The sequence below is a fragment of the Marmota flaviventris genome, chromosome 9 (assembly GCF_047511675.1).
Source record: "Marmota flaviventris isolate mMarFla1 chromosome 9, mMarFla1.hap1, whole genome shotgun sequence".
NCBI classification, from domain to species: Eukaryota; Metazoa; Chordata; class Mammalia; order Rodentia; family Sciuridae; genus Marmota; species Marmota flaviventris.
Window position 1 is genome coordinate 92,789,462 of NC_092506.1, and position 14,382 is coordinate 92,803,843.

The following is a 14,382-nucleotide window of genomic DNA, read 5'->3' on the forward strand; positions in this document are numbered from 1 at the left end:
TGAACAAGTGCAGCACCAGTAATTTTCAGGTCAGTAAAAATATCATTTTTATATTAATGGATATGTGACATTATGTATTTGTTAAAACCCATTGAATTTTAAAGCACAAAGAATGAATCGTCATATATGAGATTAAAAAGAAAATTTAAGTAATTCCAGTAAGGAATGTAGGCTATAACAAGAGAATCTAATTGCTTTATAAGATGCAAAATAACCTCAAAGAAAAGAATACAAAGCAAAAGGTGTGGACCTAAGTCAATCTAGAAATAAGTGGAGTCTGCAGACTAAAGGCCTTTTGGATATAATTAGATACAACCACTGCACTCTAGTATAAAAAGTTGCTTCCCACAGGAGTACAACTTAGCAATTCTGATAGAATTGAACTGGAATGGAATGATTAAGTAAATGGATGATGGGTAGCTGGATATTCACTGTTGGGGTGAGAATTTACAGATCAGCATAGAGAGGAAACTAGAATAATTCCTGTGGTAATGGATTAAGAGTTGAAGATATCAATATGAATTCATGTTTAGCTTGATATACATACAGATGGTTACAAAGAGCAACAGTAATAGATAAATGTATCTAGTAGCTTATACACATATGTATCTTTTTACTCCTCCTCCCAGAGGGACTAAAAGAACACCATGCCAGTAGCAATGAGCACACCTAAGTGTACTGATCTTGATCCATTCTCCAATACAAGGAATATGGACTCACTGAAGAAGTGGCCAACTCTAGGACTCAGCCAGGAGAAATGCAAGATGAACCTGAAGCACTTTATAGTGCCAAAAAGTAAGAAGAGATTTTTTAAAAAACAAAAAACCCCATCGATGGGAGTATGTCAAAGGAATACTAAAAGAATTCTCAACAGCCATGTTGAACAATAAAATAAAGCAGTATTAGACTACAAGAAAAAACATTAAATAAGTATAAATGAGTTAATACATAATAAATGAGGAAAAAGGAGATAAAACTACTGTGCAGAAAAATTCCAAGTTAATTAGTGTAGAAAGAGGACATATCACTACTGCTTGAGTGTGGGCTGTGTGGGCTGACTTCCTTTCAAGGGGTATATATGGATGGGAGGGATATGGGGCAACAGATATAGAAACATGAAAACCACTAACTCGACAAGGTGATCAATGTTGATGCCAACAGTGACATGTCATGTGACAGCATGGACCACTGATATAAGAAAGGCATTTTAGCTTTGTGGAATTCCTTTCAAATAGTAAAATCCCAGTCTAATTAGACAAATTCCAATAGAGGAAAGAATGCCTAAGCAGTACTCCTCAAAACTATCAAGGTTATCAAAAACAAGATAGTCTAGGGAACTGTCCATGCCAAGAGAAGCCTAAGGAGACACGACTACTAAATGTAACATAAAACCTAGGGTGGATCATGGAAGAGAAAGAGGATATAAGGTAGAAATGTGAAAAAAAATATTCAGTAACAATATAAGTAATTATTAATTGACTATTAAAAATGTATTGTACTAGTATAAAATGTTAAAAATAGAGGAAACCAGCCATGGGGTATATGAAACTATATACACAAACTTCTCAATTTTTTTGTAAATATAAAACTGTTCTAATAAATAATATACATTTTAAAATATAAAGGACAGTGTTAAGACAAAAAGGAAAACAAAAAACTTTTATTAAAAATAAAAGGATAGGGATGATCAGAAAGTTATTAACTGTCTGATTCTAAGTAATACTAATATAATCTCATTAACATATTTGGATTTATTACTTTAAATATTACAAATTCAAGCTCAGTGAAAACTATTGAATTGCTCTGAAATACTGTTTGCTATTTCACCTTAGGCTCCAAGTAATTCCTTAAAAACTCACAATCATATGTGACTTACTAAGGGAAACTCACAATCATATGTGACTTACTAAAGAGAAAGACCTCTGGTTTGTCCAGGTGAAGAAAATGATCTATAGTTAAAATGGGTGAGACAGGCAGTCAGATACTGTAGGAAATTGATGAAATTCTTTGTAATCAATATTTAAAACATTTCTATATTGAAATATTCATAGATGTAACACTGAAGGTAGATTATAGTTTTTAGGGAAAAAATAGCAGAATAAAGCACAGGTGGAGAAAGAAGAGATTCAAATAATTTCAAAGACTTCAGAATGAAAAGCCAAGCCTGAAAGAAAAACAAACAAACAAATTGGCCAACTCTTAGTAAACTGAAAGCAGAGAAGTATTTTGGAAAATATGGATTATCTCTTAGTAAAAGAAGAAAACTGAGAAGAAAGGGAAAGGGGATGCATGAGATGGTATAGTAGAAAGAATTGAAGAAACAGAAACATCTATCTACTGGCTGACCATTTCCACTGGGCAGTGAAATAACAAATGCCTTCCTTAAACACAGCCTGTGATGGTTTGGATATGGGAAGTCCCCACAGAAACTCAGGTTGAAATATAATGTGTTGAGAGATGTTAGGATGCTTAGGAGGTAAACAGGGTGCAAACTCAGTCACTAGCTTTATATGATGTGTCAGTAGATAAAGAAACCAGCTTTACTAAAGTAATTGTTGTGACAGGAATGTATTAGCCTCAGAAGCTACTGAGGTAGCCCACTCTGTCCTAATACAGAATAAGAAAAATTTTAAGAGATGATTGAGTCATGGGGTCTCCACCCTTATAAAGTTCCCACGAAATTATGATGTTATAAAGTGAATTTGGCTTATCATTCTCTTGCCAAGTGATCTCTTCTACCCTCCAGGCTCTCTTTACACTTTTCCAACAAGCGCGGAGCAACATAAAGCTATCAACAGAAGCCAAATAAGTGCTGACACCATGATCTTAAACTTCCCTCATGTCGCAGTCAGTTTTTTTATTACAGTGACAAAATAACTTATAAAAACAACTTCAAGGAGGAAATATTTATTTGGGGGCACAGTTTCAGAGATTTCAGTCCATGATCAACCAGCTCACTGCTTTGGGCCTAAGGTGAGGTAAATGTCGTGGTGAAAGGGCATGACAGAGAAAAGCTGCCAGAAAAGGAAGCAGAGAGAAGGGTAGGTGGGGGTGAGGAACCAGGGACAAGATTTAACCAGTGATCAACTTTCCCCAACTGAGCCCCCTTCTAAGGTTTCCACAACCTTCCAATAATACCATCAGCTATGAACCCATCAATGGATTAGTCAATTAAAAAATCAAAATCTTCAGAATCCAGTCACTTCCCAAAAGCTCTACCTCTTAACGTTGCTGCCCTGAGGACCCTTCAATACATGAGCCTTTGAGGGATGTTCCAGATCCAAACTCTACCACTTGCTTCCAGAACTGTGAGATAAATAAACCTCTTTCCTTTATTCCAGCCCCAGGAATTCTCTTATAGCAATACAAAAGAGACAAAGATACAATATATAAAACAGGAGGCTTTCAACTGGTTTACACTCATAATACCTGTCTCCCTGGACAGACTATTTTCAGTATACTAGAGAAAATGAAGTCATGTAAAATAATCCCCAAACTTCTAAGGCATTATAGAAACATATTAAATGTTACTTAATGTTTAATTATTGCTATATTTTTAAAAGTATAAATGACACTAAAGGGGAATAAATATTTACTACATAAAAGAAATTAAAACCCAAACTGACTATCCTAATGATCTAAAAATATTAAAGACTGCGGGTGGGGTTCACGCCCACATACATAGACAAGAGTATATAAACAAATAAATAAATGTTTGTGTCTATTCCCCAAACTACCAGTTCCTGAAATTAGCATTCATTCTTTCAGCTTCTTAAACTATCACTTTTTCTTACTTCACTCCAGGCTTCTTTCTGTTCTACGAATGCCAAACTCATTTCCTCATGACTTTTCACTCACTGATGCCCCTTCCTGAAACATATTCCTTCGTAACTTCATATCTCTTGCTCTTTCTCATCTTATACAACTTACTAAAATACCTCAGAAGTCTACTTTTTAAAAAATTATATACTCCCCCATCATTTTATCCCATTTCCTTACTATATTTGCTCTATAAAAATTAACTGTCTCTTAAATTAGGACTATAACATAATCTTCAAAAGTATACCTGATTCTCCACTTTTCTCATAAGTAATTAGATTTTGGCATATTACAGATACAAAAAATATTTACCTAATGTAAGAATAAATGTTAATTGAAATAAAGCCCTATTATGTACAAGGAACAGAACCAGATGACTGATATATGATGGCGAGGAAAAGCTACATCTGTTCATGAAGTTTGATGACTAGAGTGGAGGTCTAATAACCAAGTTAAAAAATGTAGTAAAAAATCTTCAAATTGTGAGCTATTATTCTATGAAGAAACAAGTTTTATGAGAAAGTATAAAAAGAAAGTGAAGCTACTTCAGATTGAACCCCTCTGAGGTGACTTTAATGCTAAGAATCACCTGGTACAATGTCAGAAGGCTGATAAATGATAGAGGCAGAATCTGAGGTCAAGAAATGTGATTCCAAAGTCTGCAGTTTAATCACTTCCCAGTAGCTCCTCTCAATAAAATAGAATCACTCAAGATGTGAGCTTCATGTCATTTTAATATTTATACTTTCTATGGAGGAATCGTGGATGGAAAAAATATTGAAACACAGAAAAAACAAAGACATTCTTTAGGAATCTTAGAGATATATGAAGAAAGAGGCAAATCTACATATACTATAAAATCTTCTCATTAGATCAATAAATGTCATATTTCTTACCTTAATGCCTATTGCAACAATAAGGTGCTTAGGAAATTGAGAGCTGTCAAAACAATAAAGACATTTTTCCATTTGTGCAGCAAGACTCTGATGCTCAGCAATAGCTCTTTTCCTCTGGTTCTCTTCCTCTTCGCCAAGATGTTGTCTCTCAGCTGCTTTGGAGACAAACATGTCGTCCAGAGTATAATAATCTCCATCAGTTTTTCCCATAAACTGAAAAATCAATAAAAGTAGTAGGGCAAAGAAGGCAGCAGTTAATATTTTATTGTATAATAGTATATCAAAATCTTATCTATGCGTTCTATGATAAAATTCATATATTAAGAAAAAATAAAACTTAATTAAAATCTAAGTTTGTGAGCTGAGGATATTGCACTTACTGTGTTTGACCCAACAACAAAAATAAGTAAAGTCTGAACTTGATCTTCAAGGGTCAATTAATCATTATCATTATCACGAACAACATCATCACAACTAAAGTTTACTGAATACTAACTATGTGCAATTCCATGCAATTGTATTATATTTTATACTCCAATGGGGGGACACTGTCATTTTCACTTAAGAGACAAGGAAACTGAAACAAGAGAGGCCAAGTAACTACCTTCATTTAAAAAATAAGCACACACACTATATAAACATGAAACTCTGCCTTATCTCCAGGCACCTTTGCCATACCTTCCCCAATATAAACTATGGAAAGAGTAATGCTTTTAAAACATAAAACACAAATTTTATTTAAGAAGTTGTTTGAAACTTTTAAAAGCTCTACATTATATGGATGGTCAAATTACCTTAGGTGTAAGCTATAAAATCACACACAGAGAAAGACATAATTAATAAAAGCTTTGGTTCTTCTGCTAAAACAACCATAGAGAGACTGAATCTCCTATCTGTGTACCCTTGAAAAAGGATACTCAAAATCATTAATTTTTAGGAAAATGCAAATCAAAACCACAATGAATTAACCTCTTCACACTTTAGGATGGCTGGAATCAAACATACAACTGTTGTCAAGGATGTGGTGAAATTGAAATCCTTAGACACTGCTGGTAGTAATGTAAAATGATATAGCTGTTAGGGAAAACACAATGGTAATTCCTCAAACAAACACATTTTAACTCAAACAAAGGTTTGAGTTACCATAAGACCCAGAATTTTCACTTCTAGCGAAGAGAAATAAAAACATATACCCATGTAAAAACTCAATACATAAATCTCTACAGAGTATTCTTCATAGACTCAAAAGATGAAAACAACCCAAATGTTTATCAACTAATAAATGGATAAACAAACTGTGGTATATCTACATAATGGCATATTACACAGCCTTAAAAAGTAATGAAGTACTGATGCCTACAACAACATGGATGACCTGTAAAAACATTATCTCAGTGAAATAAATCCAGTCACACATACATACATAAAGAAATGATTATATAATTCCATTCATATAAAATTAAAAGGAAAACTACAGTGACAGAAAATAGATTAGTGGTTGGTTAGAGACAAAAAGGGAAAAGTTGAGAGAATTAGGAAGTGATAACTAAAAGGTATAATATTTCCTTTTGAGGTGATAAAATGTTCTAAAATTGGCAGTGGTGATACTTGTACACTATTAATAAACCACTGAATTGTACACTTACAAATGGGTGAATTGAATGATATATTAATTCTATCTTAATAAAACTATTTAAAAAGAGCAAGACTGGTGCTGGGGATATAGCTCAGTTGATAGAGTGCTTGCCTCGCATGCACAAGCCCTGGGTTCAATCCCCAGCATCACAAAAAAAAAAAAAAAAACGAGCCAGGCATGGTGGCACACACCTATAATCCCAATGGTTGGGGAGATCGAGGCAGGAGAAATACAAGTTCAAAGCCAGCCTCAGCAATTCAGTGAGGTCCTAAGCATCTTCAAAAGACCCTGTCTCTAAATAAAATATAAAAAGTGCTCGGGATGTGGCTCAGTGATTAAGCGCCCCTAGGTTCAATCTCCAGTACCAAAAAAGAAAAAAAAGAATTCATTTCATCTAAAGAGAGAGATAGGGCCTTTGCCCTCTGCTTCTCAGAAAAATTCTCTAAACCTTCAGAATGTCTTGCCTGATAAGGATCTGTGTTCACCTAGAATCCTTGGGCCAAACTAGATAGTAAGTGCTAACAATGTGTTTAAGTGGCTTTATTATATGGCTTTAGGCTGAATATCAGCTCCACCTCCACAGCAGAAATCAAGGTCATCAGCATGGTCAATTATTCATGTCTACGTGACAAAAGTCTAATAAAAATTCTGCAAACTAAGGCTTGAGTGAGCTTCCATGATTGTGGCAATATTTTGTGTATATCATCACAAATCATTCCTAGAATAGAAGCCCTGCATACAAGTCCCAACTGGGAAAGGACAACTGGCAACTTTATACTCAGAGCTCTCTGAGACTCTGTTCTACATGTTTTTTCTTTGTCTGATTTTTATCTGAATCCTTCCTGTGTAATCAGCCATTACCATGAGAATAACAGCTTTAAGTGAATTCTGTGAGTTCTTCTAGCAAAATATTTAACCCGAGGGTGATCATGGGGTCTGATAAACTTTTAGTTGGTGTCAGAAGTGTTGGTGGGCTTTAGGACACTCTAACATGTTTAGCTGGATGGTTAGGAACTCAAAACACAATTAAAGAATCTGTAACAAGGAGGTCTGGGAATACAGGTCTCCAGATGAATACAGACTAGGAAGACATTTGTGTTCTATATAAAAATACTTAAGTCACTAGTCACTCCCACCATTGCCCCAACAAGTTTATAAACAAAGTGGCCATGCAGAGATAGGAAATATGTATGAATTCAGTAACATGAATTTTCACTCACCAAAGTCAAACTGGCTATGGCCACTGCTGAATGCCTAATATGCCAACAAGAAAACAATACTGAGAATCTAATATGGCATTCCCTAGAGTGATAAGGCAGTTACCTGGTGGCAAGGTGAATACATGAGTGCTTCCATGACGCAAAGGCCAGTGCTTTGTTCTTACTGAAATAGATATCTTTTCTGGATATGGATTTTCCTTCTTTGCATACAATGCTGCTACCAAAACTGTGTGGGGACTTACACTATCATGGATTCCACACATCACTACTTTTGACCCAGGGATTAATTTCACAGCAAATGAAGTATGGCAATGGCTCTATGCTCACTGAATTCACATTTCTTACCATGTTATCAATCATCTGAAGTAGCTGGCAAAATATAACAGTGAAATGACTTTTAGAAGACTTAATTACAAATGCCATCTAGGTGGCAACAACATGCAAGAGTATAGTAATACCCTTTGGGATAACTCTTTGCTTTCTGAGCTAGGTTAGATAGCACTGTGCATTGACAAGAGACACAAAAAAGGGGATATACAATCATGGACAGGCTAATGAATATCAGCTCAGTTCTTGTTTATTAAATGGATTAATACCAATACTGACAGATATTTATAAGCATTAATGTACGTAAAGAGCCTGGCATAGAACAAGTCCTCAAAAAATGGTAGTTGCTAATATGTTTTCCCAGATACTCCCAGTAGAGTGTTCTCAAATAAGGGCAATTTTGTGACCAAGCCACTCCCCAACCTGGGATATCTGGCAATGTTTGGAGACATTATCCGTTGTCACAAGTTTGGAGCAGGAGAGATTGCTACTGGTATTGACAGGGTAGATGCTGCTAAACAGCCTACACAGAGAGCTCTTCCATAATAGTTAGCCAGCCCAAAATGTCAAAAGTACCAAGGTTAAGACACCTTTTCCCCGAGGAATTCAGATGACATTGTTGTAGGGAGTTATTCTGTGTTCACTACCAATAACCATCTACATGAACTGGAGACTTAAGATAAAATATTACTGATAATCTGTCTCATCAGTTTCTAAATTCAGGCCTAGAAATAGAAGAAGTTGGTGAAATAACATAAATATTAAGCATACAAAAATATTAAATATCTTCTAATCTTAAAAAGTAACTTTTTTCCCATTCTGAAATCTGAATTAAAAAAAACCCTAAAATTTAACAAATTTATTTGCATGTTAGAAAAAAAATCAAACACTAATATGATCCTTCAATGAAAACTGAAGACTTTTTTTTTAGCATCATTATGTAGAAACAATGGTGTGAAACAAACTTATGTAATTAATATTGCAGTATTACACAGGGATTACTAACTATAGCCTAATTCTTACCAAAGCATTTTAAGTTTATGACACTGCTTTTAAATCAAGTTTTAATCAAAACTCTAAAATTATCCTTCAAACTCCAAATCCTCAAATTCATTGGAAAAAAGATGAATTTGCTAATAAAATATAAATTTCATATGATGCTTTACCCTTTTTTCCTTAAAGAGAAAAATGGAAAAAACTATTAAATCAGTATATTCGATTAAAAGTAATTTAAATTTAGGTCAAAATCTGAGAGAACTGTCCAGTGGTCCTTATAAAACCTCACCATGGTGAAGAACTGGGACCTTACCACATTAATATTGTGAGAGGAGGCACTATTAATGGGTATAGAACACCTGTTGAAGATAATGAAAAAAGTTCTGGAAATGGATCATACTACTAGTTGTACAACACTGTGAATGTATTTATGCCACTGAATTGTATAATTAAAATGGTTAAAATATTAAAGTAATTAATTAAGAACTGGGACCTCACCCATTAGTATTGCTATTTTTTTTTCTTTTGTGAAGAAGGAGGAGAAGAAAAAATACTGAGGAGAATGTAGAGAAACTGGAACCCTTGTGCATTGCTCCTGAGAATGTAAAATTATACAGCCTCTATGGAAAACTGTGGTAGTTCCTCAAAGTTAAGCAGATCTACCATTTGATTTAGAATTCCATGTCTAGATATAATACCCCTCAATATTGAAAGCAGAGACTCAGATACCTGTACGATAACAATGTTCACAGCACTATTCACGGTAGCTAAAAGGTAGAAACAACCCAAATGTATATCAATTAACAAATGAGAAAAAAAATATGATTCATTCTTAATAAGGAATGAAATTCTGATACATAATATAACATGAATGAACTAAAGACATGCTAAGAGACAAAAGTCAGATACAAAATGACAAATAGTGTACATGATTGTACTTATGTAAATTACCTAGAAGGTGGAAATTCATAAAGACTGAGAGGGAAGGAGAAAAGAGAAAGAGTGTGAGAAGGGGAGGCACTGTTAATGGGTATAGAACATCTGTTTAAGATAATGAAAAAAGTTCTGGAAATGGACCATACTGCTGTTTGTACAACACTGTGAACGTATTTATGCCACTGAATTGTATACTTAAAGTGGTTAAAATCTTAATAGTTGTTATGGTTAAAAACAAAACTGACTCTGAACTAAAGAATGTTAAATAAATTAATTCTCTGGCATTCCTAAATCTCTCCCACTTGCTGCACCCATCAAATGAGTTTCAGAAAAAAACTACTTAGTTAAGAAGCTTGGAATGGATTCATGCCAACATCTTTTTCAGTCCCATATAAAAGCAAAATATAACCTCTCCCATTTTTTGACATACAAATTTCAAATTTCCTGTAGGGGATGTCAGAAGAAAATAGACACGATTCCACATGCTTGGATTAGCTTCTTCCAAATCTAATTTCACCCTGTATCTACAAAATGTCTATGAGAATGGAAATGTCTACCATGAAAACTAAAATGACCAAAGGGTGTTACAAGAAGTTGGCAATTTCAATATCCCTTATCTTATTCTAATCAAATTTTTAATAAAGGTATGTCAGTTAATCTCTCAAGATTTTTTATTAATGCTACAGTTTGCTGAAAATAAAACAGTAAAAGATTAAGTTCTACTGTGTATTCTGGAAGTATGCAATGGGTATTTTAAAGTTTACTTCCATCAGAAAATATATTAAACCCTAAAAAGAAGTATAACACAGGAATAATACAACTATCAATAGAAATACAAACTTCTGTTATTAGATGATAAAATCATCTGAAAATCTAAGGTAAAACCCTAATTACCTGTGAGGGAATCAGGTAATTTTTCTTCTCCCTTACTAGTCTTCTCTTGTACCTTCTGTTTTTCCTCCCTCCAGCCCATTTTTAATGCTTTGTCATACAAAAAGGACAAAATTACTGCCTACAGTGCAAACAAAATTAATGAGGAAAGATGTATATAGATCTCATGAAAATGTGGCAGAGTTTATGTTGCCAAGGAAACACTGATGTCTTAAATTTTAAACGGAAGAGTTTATATTTAAACAATGTTGAAGTCAATACAATGTATTTTAAGAAAGAACAAAGCATACACAACTTATTATTCCCAATACCAATAAATGACACATGCAAATTAGACAAAGACAATTAAATCTAGGCGGTAATCAACAACTACCCATTAACATGAGTCATTTGAAAGGCAGTACTATTTAATGACAAAAGCTGGCCTGGGAGTTAAAAATTGAAGCTCTGGTGCTGCCTTTTGCAACGCGGGAATTAGGAAAGTCACTTGGTATTGCATAAGCCCTTTGATTCTCTTGGAGTCTCAGTTTCCTCACTTGTAAAATGTGGAAGGTTAAGCAATATTACTAAGGTCCCTTCCCAAAATATTAAATTCTTGATTCTGTTATTTCAAAGGAAGATAATATATGTTTAATATATGTAGAAAATCATAATAAATACACTGGCATATATATTGTAAGAAAATAGATGAATACTCCCTTCTTTTTCTGGATATTTCTTATTGTTCCTTTTTTCATTAATTATGTAGATTATTTTTGTAAAAACCAAGAAATATAGAAAGTATTAAAAAAATAATTCCCTATTAAAACAAGTAAAATCAAGCTCATATTTGGCATCAGGTGCCTTCTTGACCTCATTATAAGTAAGAGACATTATTAAAGTTGTAAAAATACAATTGGAAAGACTGAATATAACCTGAATTAAAGAGTTGCAAGAAAAAAGTGGATAGTAAAAATCAAATGAATCAATATAAGATATCAATAAAAAGTAAAATATACACCAACAGCAAAAGACAACTGGATATGTTTAAAAACACAACAGAGGGAATATCAGACTTATTGTCTAACATGAACTCTTTCCTGTCTCTTAGTTAGATCTCTGGTGTTGCTCTCACAAGACTTTGTCCTTATCTTTCACAGTATTTTGCACTTTCATAATTACAGAATTAATTTTTTGTAATTATCTATTTTTCTTTTCATTCACAAGCCTATAAGCTCCAAAAGCAAGGAGCATGTTTCCTCATGTGCCAATGATATCAGCAGTAAGAGAACACACATTGAATGAGATCAACTAATATTTGTTGAAGATAGCAAAATAGAGCAGGTCACTTTCCAGGCTACTCTGTGGCATAAAATCAAGAAAACAGACAGGCAGCTTCTCAGAAAGGTGGGTGAACAAAAACAAAACAAAAAGTAGGGGACTTTACTGGAATTTAATATTGGACACTCAAAGCAGATAGAGGACTTAGGAGATTGGATACAATAAAATAAGGACAAAATCTCCAGTGCCACAGCTGCTACTGAGGCATTACCACAGCAGTCCCTCAATGAGCACAGTGGAGGGATACGGAAATTAAAGGAACGCACATTTTTAGGAGGACTAGGGCATATCTGAGTACAGAGGTTTATAGATCAAAAACACAGCCCAACTAAACTGAAAGGAATGCTGCACAACAGCCTTGTATGGGAAAGAAACTGAATCTCTCCCAGTAGCATGCAGAGGACAGAAGAAGGAACCATTTTGCAACCACGGCATGGGGACCAGCAGCTGAGAGAGATGATTCCTGACAAACCCTAGTCCAGCCTAAAATACAGGCCTATCAAACTCACACTGAAGACATAGAGTATGCCTAAATAACTAGGAGAAAATCAAACATGAAGAGAGGTTTACACAAGTGATAACTGGTCATTGAAACCCAAATGGCTCTCTCTCCCCCTCCTATCTGGCTGCTTGCAGGACTGGCCAGGAGAGGCGCACCTGGCCAGGAATTTGAAAGAGTAGGTGCAGGAGAGATTGACTTGGAGATTGAACCTAAGACCAGGAAACTTAGATTATACAGGTGAGGTAGTGAACTAAGAATTGGCTCCTCAACCACACAAATAGAACTCAGGGGAGATCCCTGGGGTGTAATCTTCTAGTATGGACCAGCAACTGGTGGGGCCTAGAGGTGTATGATTTTAAATCTTGAGACCAACTGGCATCCAACTGGTGAAGAGCCTGGAGCCTACCTAAACCTAAACCTCACTTCCAGGAGTTCCCCATGGGATTACCTCTCTCACCCTAGCAACCACACACTCATACATACTCCAAACAGCCCCACCTAACCACTGAGAAGAGAAGCTGAGAAATTTTTGAACTCCAACAGAAACAACTTTTTAACTTTTCATTAGGATTTTTTTTCTTTATCTTTTTTCTTTTCTCTGCTTAATTGTGGACTTAATGGTTCATGGACATTTATACATATTCATATTTTTTTTCTTTTCTCATGTCTATCATTTTTGAAACAAGTTATTTTTCATGAATCAGTATTTTGACGACTAAGAAGTTTGTTAGTATATTTCAGTCTTGTTTTTTTCTTAATTTTAATTTTAAAAATTTTTACTTTATATTTTTTTTTCTCTCACTTATCTGTTTCCCTTTAATCTCTCTCTGTTTTCTTCTGCTATCAGCCAAGCACAATGGTTCTCTCTTTCTATAACCTGAGTCGGGTTATAAGTTCAGCAATAGAGAGCTTGCCTCGCACAGGTTAGGCACTGGGTTCAATTCTCAGCACCACATAAAATAAATAAAATAAAGATATTGTGTCCATCTTAGAAAAAAAAATCTTAAAAAAAAAGACACAGACTGGTAGATTGGATCTAAAAACAAGATCCAATAATATGCTGACTCCATGAGACTCACCTCATAGGCAAAGACATCCACAGACTAAAGGTAAAAAGATGGGATATATCATTCACATGGATCTCGGTAAACAAGCAAGGGTTTCTATCATATCAGGTAAAGTGGACTTCAAGCCAAAGTTAATCAGAAGCGATAAGAAAGGACATTTTATACTGTTAAAGGGAATTATATATCAACAAGACATGACAATTGTAAATATTTATGACCCCAACATGGAGTATCTACATACATCAAGCAAACCCTTCTCAACTTCAAGAATGAAAAAGACCACAACACAATAATACTGGGTGACTTTAACAAAACACTGAATAGATCCTCCAGATAAAAATTAAATGAAGAAGCTATAGAACTAAAAAATAAAATTAGTAATTTAGACTTAACAGACATATACAGAATATTTCATCCATCTGAACACACTTTCTTCTCAGCAGCACACAGATCCTTCTCTAAAATAGACCATATCTTGGGCCACAAAACAACTCTCAACAAATACAAAAAAATTGAGATAATACCTTGCATTCTATCAGATCATAATGGAATAAAATTAGAAATCAATGATAAAATAAAAATAGAAGCTATTCTAACACCTGGAGACTAAATACGCTACTGAATGATAAATGGATAGCAAAAGAAATTAGGAAGGAAATAAAAAAACACTTTTATAGGTAAATAAGAATAGCAATACAACATATCAAACTCTCAGGGATACTATGAAAGGAGTGCTAAGAGGAAAGTTCATTGCCTTGAGCTCACTCATTAA

The 14,382-nt window shown here is 34.4% G+C and overlaps 1 protein-coding gene and 1 non-coding gene across 3 annotated transcripts in view; one reads left to right on the forward strand and one right to left on the reverse strand.

Annotated features, from left to right (window-relative positions):
• The window catches only part of Cwf19l2 (CWF19 like cell cycle control factor 2), a 94,240-nt gene that overhangs the window by 19,403 nt on the left and 60,455 nt on the right, over positions 1 to 14,382 (reverse strand). For both annotated transcript variants that reach the window (XR_011708597.1, XM_027930715.2), the window contains exon 13: positions 4,716 to 4,928. Coding sequence is in view for 1 of the 2 variants with exons in the window: in XM_027930715.2 (XP_027786516.2) it covers positions 4,716 to 4,928 (213 nt within the window). In the remaining variant the exon portion in view is untranslated. The remainder of the gene's footprint in view (positions 1 to 4,715; positions 4,929 to 14,382) is intronic.
• On the forward strand, positions 2,486 to 2,618 carry LOC114089066 (small nucleolar RNA SNORA66). The gene has a single exon (XR_003582121.1). It is a non-coding gene; the product is annotated as a small nucleolar RNA SNORA66 (small nucleolar RNA).